General features: G+C 41.9%; 1 protein-coding gene across 1 annotated transcript in view; it reads left to right on the top strand.

The window, feature by feature from the left end:
• Positions 1–1,095: 1,095 nt before the first annotated feature.
• Positions 1,096–8,699, top strand: part of COL3A1 (collagen type III alpha 1 chain) — a 51,481-nt gene continuing 43,877 nt past the window's right edge. Inside the window, exon 1 of the mRNA XM_080598783.1 lies at positions 1,096–1,316. Within this exon, the coding sequence (XP_080454909.1) occupies positions 1,238–1,316 (79 nt within the window). The 5' untranslated portion in view covers positions 1,096–1,237. The remainder of the gene's footprint in view (positions 1,317–8,699) is intronic.

The following is an 8,699-nucleotide window of genomic DNA, read 5'->3' as shown; positions in this document are numbered from 1 at the left end:
TCCCTTTTTTGGGGATTGATAAATGCATTAATGACAGGAGAGACGGTTCCCTGGGTCATTGGTATCTCAGCAGTGCTTACGAGCAAATGAGTGAGCACTCTTGCAGTTAATGAGCTGGACCAAATTAACCAACTGAGAGTAGTAATTAATTTGATCACTGATTTATCAGAGATGCGCACTGACACAGCTTTCTGCATTCACTTTGGAGTCTCTCAAACTTGTAATTAAAGCTAAATTGCTAAAACTGCATTTGTAACAAAACCTGTTTAAGCCATCTTATTTGGAAAATAGCTCTGTATGTTCTGATTCTTCTGATTATCAGTAAACTGTTATATGGAATAAATAAAGAACAGAGGTTAATTAAAAATAGTAGTTTGAAGATTATTTTTTTCAGCTATATCTTCCTGTTTGAGGAGCAAAGAGTAAAGAAAAAGGTGGTACTTGTTCTGCATTCCTTTCAAATACTGTAATAAAAGCATTTAGCTGCATTATTGAAAAAGTATCAAATTGTGAAATTGGTGCCTCTGAATATATATTTAAATTTTTTTAATGTGAGCTTTCTTCCTAGGTCACACAAAATCCTGATGTGAGAAAAGCACTGGAACAAAAGTGTTGCAATTTTCAGGCCTCCCCTTCGTTAACTCTGATGGCTCCTCAGCAGAAACAGCCAAATTTGCTGCTGCACAGCTGAGATTTTTCAGTTTTGGGCGTCACATCAGGTACTCACCTTTCATCTTTGCTAGGAAGCGCTAGGAAGCACTAGGAATTAAAAATTGTGTTTGGGCTGTATGACTGCTGATTTGCATGAGAAATGCATTGCCCTGGGCAGGCTGCTGCTGGGCTCCTTTTTTCCCCGTCCATACATCTCGCACGCAGCACACTAACTGTGTGTATATAGGCTCGATGCGCACTTCACACATGCACAAAAGCTCCAGATGCGCTGTGTATCTTGTTTAGTTGACTTTATTCTTCTGTAAAGCCAAGAGAAATATTAATCATTCATTTACTGTTAGGGGATGGGTCTTCTTCTCATATTTCAGTAAAGGGGGTGGAAAAGTAAAGTAAGCCAATTTTTTTCCTATTTAAGGCCAAAGCTGGGGAATGCTTGTGGCTGAGTTCTGTACATGGCCCGGTGCTGGAAGGGCAGGGAACGACCGATGTTGCTATTTTGAATAGATTTTTCTTCCCCCCCAGTTTTTTCTTTTTGCACAGAGAGTCTCATGTCTAATATTTAGACATGATGAGCTTTGTGCAAAAAGTAACTTTGCTCATTCTTGCCGTGTTTCAACCCTCAGTTATTTTGGCACAACAGGACGGTGAGTAATTCAAGCTTCTTATGATTTAATGTTTTTGTTTTATTTTTTATTTTCACCAATCATTTAATAGCTGGTAAGAAACGCGTACTCACAGACCTCACCAGAACACTTTTCCTTCGCTAATCCAGCAGTAACGACAGCGAATGCTGAAGCTGAAAGCTGCGGGAGCATGCATTACCCTCCCAAAGGTTGCTCTTCACTTTGCTGTTTGCCGGTGGTTAAGGGGACTGTGCAGTGCTCACTGCTGTGCTGCATTTCTTCTTGTTCTTACTTGTTTTCCTATTACAGACACTGGAGAGCTTTTCGACTGTTTCCTTTAACTCTTGGAATAGCGTTTCAACTGCTGGCTGGGTGCTGTCTGGAAGTTATTTGTCACAAGCTATAAGTCTGCTTCCAGCTTTGTATCTGGAGCGCTCCTTTGTACTTGCCTGTTTCCCCCCAGCAGCATGGGGCTGTGTTTAAACAATTTGTGCGCGGAAAACTGCCTGAAAAATTCTCCTCAGCTCTGATGAAACAGTTTTTAAGAGCGATACATGAAAAATATTTCAGCGCGTGGGATTTTTCCTTTGACATAAAGCTGGGGGGGTGACTGAATTCCCCTAACCACGATGGTTTCTGTCGTGCGTCTGCAGGCTGCTTTGGTCCCTCCTGGGACTGACCAGCGGCTGGCAGTGTCTGCGAGTGCCTGAGAGTGCTTGTGTGTGTGTCTGCCAGACAGCAAGTGAGCGTGGAATTTGGAGAGAGGAAAAAAGTCCTTCATATAGAATAATTCAGCTTACTGGGGAGATAAGTGTGGTATGGTGATTTAAGTTATACATTCCCAAGTGCATCTGACCTTTTTTGGATGTGTCCTGGTCCTGCTTGCCAGGCAGTTGAGACCAGAGCTTCCTTAAGATAAAGCGTTTTTCTTTCTTGTAAATATAAAAGATCTGCAATGTATTTATTCCTGCACTAGGGCAACAAATAACTTTACAAATCACTGGATAAGTGGCAGCCAGTTACACTGCAGCAAAGGAGAGCCAAAGGCCTTTAAAGCCACACCCTAGCCCTGTCTGTATGCTGAAAATCAGGAAAACAGCTAGTCAGCTGATAGCAAAGCTATCTGGCTAAGCCTGGTTAGAAAGCAGGAGCTTGCCATGAGACCAGCAGCCGGCTGTGGCAGCCAGGTAGCACCGCCTGCAGCAGCAGCAGCGTGCCCAGCACCAGCCCACCTTGCCACGCGTGGGCATGGGCGAGGCACTGCACGGCACCTGAAATTCTGTAGAGATTAAATGTGGTGTGCTGCAGACCGAGGCTTTTCTATTTCTGCTTTTCCAGCATATATGCTGTGCTTCAGTAATCCTCAGTGATGCAATATGGGAAAATTTGAGCTAACACATGCTGTGAGTTCTTTCTCTGCTTACAGCAACAAACACTATACATATATAATTTGTATTAAATATTTATATTTCCTCTCTCTCTTTCTTCAGAGGGTTAAGGAATGTCCAATATAAAAAGAACAAACATCAGTTTTATTTCTCCCAATAAACTGAGGCCAGGTCTCTTTCTTTCCCTCTGGTTGCTTCCCTGGACGTTTCTGAAGTGCAACACATATTTGACTCAAGAGATGGTAAATCTGGGGTTAGAAGAACAATATACAAACGAAGTGTGAGGGAGTATTCTCATTTCTCTGCTACATTCCTGTTTCATGGTGTAGTAACATTTCCTTCCTGGGCTCACTTCCATACTACTTACAGAGATGCAGTTACACAGAGAGATTGATAAAATGCAAGTTAGCCTTTCATATACCCAGTAATATCCTCTCCTTGGAATGCTCCTTTCCACACTGCTCAATTTGCTTTTCTCACAGGGAAAGAGATAATTGAAGTCGGTTATTAGCATTGCGAATCCCAGTGATGGACTGGGAAGCCAAATTTTCCAGGATTCAAAAGAGAATTTCCAGACATGCTAAAATGCTCTCTCTTGTCAAGAAAAATGTTTATATGGTTAGTATCAAATGTAAGTCAATATAAAATTTTCCTTGGGAAAGCCTGCCAGGAGACAAGACTTGGCAAGATATTAAGGAAACTGCTCAGTATATACTAAGCTTAGGATAGTCAGATGTACCTCTGGGCTACGTGTTTCTTTGTATGGCTGTAATAGCTAGGAATGGAGGTTTGAGTACAGCCTTAGGTTGAACTTCTTCAAAAGCTTGGGCTCTGGATGTTGTGGAATAAGAAATTCTCTGTGACTTCCAAGAAGAAAAGCTGAGTACCCTGGTAATCCATTTCAGCCTGTAAATGAAGTCAGCTTGAGACAATTCAGGTTTTCTGATGTGTGCTGAGAGTTGTGGTGTAAGGAGCTGCCAAGCCCTGAGCGTGTTCAGGATGAAATGCCTCCTGGTGACTGACAGCTGGCCTTCAGGTAGACGTGACACATTCCAGAAAGGTGTATTAATTTCCACTATCTGTAGGCACCTTTGCACCCTGCATGCTAAGCTACCAAATAGCAAAAGAACTCAGAAAACAACTTCAGGAAAGAAATCCATCCTCTACCCAGCCCACATGACTCGTATAGTTGTGTAGTCTTCAGGCCTAGGTTCATCTCGTTTAACTTGAGTTAGCAGAGTCAGTACAGACAGCAACTTCCAGAAGACAGCTTTAATTTTAGCTAGACTGGCTGGAGGTACTTGGCAATGTACACTGGCTACACAGGAAGCACATGCACAGCCCCACTCGTGTCGGGGCCAAAAGCAAGCTGAGATGGACCTGGGCCTGCCTCAGCTGTATCTGAAATGAGTAAAGGCTGTCACCTGGAGCGTGACACTTCTCATACGTACACCCACCAGTCCATGAGGGACTTCCCTGAGGTCACCAGGAGAACACTGATGCTCTAAAAGCAGGGTGCAAGCAGAGACAGAAACCCATTTTTATTCCAACTAGATTTTTTGCTCTAATGTAATTTAGTGTTTTCATTGTAATGTATTATCTTGGATGTCCGGTCAGGAAGTTCGTTTCTAAGATAATGACTGGATCTTAAAATATCACTGGGAAGACTTATTGACCTTTCCTATTAGTTCGAGTTCCAAGTTACGGTTTTAAAATGAAGGAGGCTTTAGGGGGCAACATGTAAAGAACTCTTTATGCTGAGTACTGATCTCTGATTAAAATACCCAAAAAGAAAGGATGATATTTTAGGAACACTTGTAAATAGGTTGATTGAACTATTTTGCTTTCTTCTTTTAATTGGAAGGGATTAGATGGGCAATGGAATAGACAGGTACTGCTCAGATGCAGTGATACTTCCAGACTAGCATTTTTAGCACTTAGCTATATGCAACATTGTACATATTCTTTTATTTTTTTTGTTGATAAATTAGCTAGTTTAAGGGCAATGTTAATGACAGTCAGAACTATCTTTCCTGAAAGGTTATGGTAACACAAGCAAAACCTCCTCCAGATTTTTGAAGGTAAAAACAGACAATGTATATGTGTTACACTTACTGTGTGTTAACATATAATTACATACTCTTAGGTCATCTAAACTATTGAAGGTACAGTAGGTCAGGGGTCTACTGCTCTTCTTCCATTTCTCCTAACTAGTTTATAGCAGGCAATGTTCTGCTTAGGAAAGTTGATACATCTCTTTCTGGTTTGGAAAAATCATGCTAAACGAAAGCCTGGGGAATCCACCCCCTCTAAACATTATATATATGTACTTGGAAATATGTCAAATTTCATAAACACATTTCAGATCACACATCCCTGGAAGACATTAGACTTAGGAAAATGAGACCATTAAATATCCTTTTCATTATTTTCCATATTTGTTTTTGATTTGAGACCAAGTCTACACAGACTGCATTTTTAAAGGAGAAGGGGGAGTTGGTTTATTACAGGGAGAAAAGGCAGAGGTAGAAGGGTGTTGTCTCTGGCACTGATGTTATTGGTGATGTCTCAGAGCCATTACAGTTGCTCCCTTCTTTGTGTTGCAGATTACAAACTGGTCCTATTTCCTCTTCCAGCTTCTGCCAAAATTTTGAGGCTTGAAATAGGCAGGCAAAGTGTCACTTGCAGAGTCGTACTTGATGCCAACCTTACACAACAGCTGAGTGTTAGCTTTAATTAATGCTATTGAAGAGAAAGAAAGGAATTAATTTCTATTATTTTATCAGACTGGCTGATAAAGCAGGCTGACATGGATCTACTAGTTATTGTCCTGATAATGTGCTAACGTTGCTCCTTTCTTGTTTAGATCAGAAATGTGCAGAAAATCTGACATACCTAGCTTTACAAATGGGAAAGCTTGCTGTAGATCAGCAGTGATCAGATAGTCACCTAGCATTTTGGATCAAAAGCAATCTCTTCAGAGTTGAAAGGTTCAGCCTACCAGTAGGGGGAAACAACAACAAAGTGTGCTTCCCCAGGCTAGCCGGTGACCTGAAAGCTACATTGCTCGATGCTCTTACGGCAGGTTAGCAGTCTGGAGAAAAGCACAAGCCACAGCTGCTGTAGCAGTTGCATGTTTTAATTTGTCGCTTAGAAGTAATGAGTCCTCAAAACCCACAGAACTGGAAATTAGCACAATTGTCATGTCCATTAATGCTCCAGATTGTGTTATGCTTTAGTCATGCTTAAGCAACAAGGCAAATGATCTCAGCTGAGAAAAGGAAAGCTATTGGTAATAGCAAATACATGTTGTTAGCAAAGTGTTTTGTTGGACTTGAAGTAACTAGATTAGATTCCCAATTCACTGCAGAAATTTGATGTGATGGAACAAAATTCAATTTATTGTTGGCAATGCCCAGAAACTAAAGCTCAAACTTGAAAAGGACAGAATAAAATCCTTTCTAATGCAACACAAAAACCTGTTGGTTCATTCTCTTTGAGGTAGCTTGATAAATTGTACTTGCACAACCTTCAAGTGGCTTAGAGTTCAGTACCTATCACCTACCTGTATGCTTACAGTTTAAGACTTTCTGGGTGTGATTGTTGGCAGTCAGGTAAATAACCTTCAACCCAAGGTGGAACAAAAAGGGAGCTATTTTAGTGTCATCATTTTACCTTGAAGTAGCTGCTACAATACTTTACCAACTTGTCCCTCCTTCAATACATCCATGATGATATGTCTTGTGCACATGGAGAACTGAGCATGGATATGATTCCTTCTTCAGGAGTAGTGCACAGAGAGAGCTATTTTGTCCCTGTTCCTTTGGGAGAGGCTGTTGAGGGAGGTGTAGATGGATGCAGAACAGCGTACTGCAGCCCCAGCCCTCCATGTGCTGCCCATCACCAGACGGGGACCCAAGGGACTGCTCCCGGAGAGAAGGTTGTCTGGGGCCATGCTGCTCATGGTGATGTTCTCTCAGTTACAGGCCGCATGGTGACTCACTGCAGTTCTCTCCCAGGACCATGCTGTTAACAGACAGTGCTCTGGCTTAGTAACTGCTGTGGGACGGCTACTCCTGTATGGAGTTTCTTTCTTGCATTGAATCTGTTGATGCACAGGGGTTGTGAAGCTTTGCTTTCTGTCCTCTCCATGGTTTCTCTGACAAGAGGTGCTTTGTGCCTGCAAAATCTAGAAGGAATCCCCACGGAGTTTTCTGAGCCTTCTCCATTTAGCCCAGTCAGACACTTTGCATTTCAGGCAAATAAGAGTCCCATGCATAACTGTAGGGACAGTGTCATTAATATTGCTTGCATTGCTTGGCGCTGCATAATAGCTTCAAAGATTAACCCTTACTTTACTCCTGGTTGTGGCTACTGGACTGATAATCACCACAGACATTAAAAAATAGAGTATTTATAACACCTTACAGGAGTCAGAAATTCTCTTCTGTAAGTATAATAGAGAGGTGTGCTTATCCTATCTTGAATGCCAGAAGGGTGCAAGGAGGAATGAGTTCCATTGCCAGCAATAACCAATACATCTTTTACACAAAGGTACAGTACATTGTACGTCACATTTATACTTTCAGACAACCATTTCTCTTTCCCATCTTGTAATGCACAGCAAAGGTTCTCCCCATTTTGCTTGAGAAAATCTACCCTAGTTCCAACCACTATTTATTTTCACTTCAGACCCAATATCCTCATCTCTGAGTGTGCAAAGTTGAAGTCTCTGCCTGCTTCTTGTCAAAATGACAATGGAAAACATGATATAACCCCCTCCAACAACAATCGTTTGTTGGCTTTAGTTTAGATAAACTTCATCTCTGGGACTTCTGGCTTTGTTTAGTGAAAGGACAGCAGAAGAGATTCCTTTCAGATTAACTAAGAGTGCTTCCATTTTCCCTCATTTACGTCAACCCCTTCATTTAAACATGAACTATCAGGATGAGAATGGAAGCGGTACCTCATTTAACAATGTCTGCACAGTTTTGTCTTTCTTTGAATCACACAAATACTCCATGAAGAGATGGCTGTCAGGGGAGAGAAAGCATGCACAGGACATTGAACAGGAGTGATGTGAAGATAACGAGAAGATGCATGTTTTAACGCTGAATGTGTTGTTTTGGAAGCCCAGGGCTTCTCTTACAGTTAAAGGGGGGTGACATTTGTAAATTTAAGACTAGCTGACTTTGTACAAGAATTGCCTGCAGCATAAGCCAGAGGAACACAAAGTTATCCGTAGCCAAAGGAGACCAATCCCTGTCTGCTGCTGCTTTTCTCTCTCAGTTAATGTGCATCCTGCCCCACGGGGTGGCACAGGCACCTCTGCTCTCCTGCCAGGACAGCCAAAGGTCTGCTTCCATGTGGAAAACTTCTGTGGGCTGCTATGGTGGCTTCAGGGTCTGTGTTAGTCCCAGCCTCAGCACTGCGAAGGGCAGCAGAACCCAGGAACAACCCAAGCATGGTTGCAGCAGTAGATATCAAAGGATGATCTGTGTCTGGAAACTACTTCTCACAGCAATTCAACACTGGCAGTTCTTGGAAAATTTCTGGACGTAATTATTTCCCACTGAAATTCATGCCCAATGCCCAGGCATCAGCAGGCCATCTGCTGCAAAACTCTATTTTCCCCCTCTTCTTTCCCATCCCCTTTCTGCTGCTGCTTTTTTTTTCTCTCTTTTCCTTCTCTCCATTTTCTTTTAGGAAAAGAGGCAAGAGCAAAGTTGCAGCTCCTTTTTCAAACAGACACGAGAGAAACAATTGCTCGCTTGGATACAGCTAATGGAAAATATGGGCAGCATCACTCATTATTCCTTTGATGTTCAGGATAATAGCCACACTGAGCATCAAAGGAGAATGAATTTCATCCCCCATGTTTTTCTTCAGTTATAAGCAGTGAAAATAGCCTTCATATTATCTTGGAAAACACTTCTGCATTCACGAGAGGCTCTTTTCAAAATTTATATTTTTTTCTGGGCTTGGCTTTAAATCTGCTGTATGTTTCTAGCTCGTT

Source organism: Anser brachyrhynchus, assembly GCF_964034855.1.
Source record: "Anser brachyrhynchus genome assembly, chromosome: 7".
Lineage (NCBI taxonomy): Eukaryota > Metazoa > Chordata > Aves > Anseriformes > Anatidae > Anser > Anser brachyrhynchus.
This window is presented reverse-complemented; position numbering and strand designations above follow the sequence as displayed.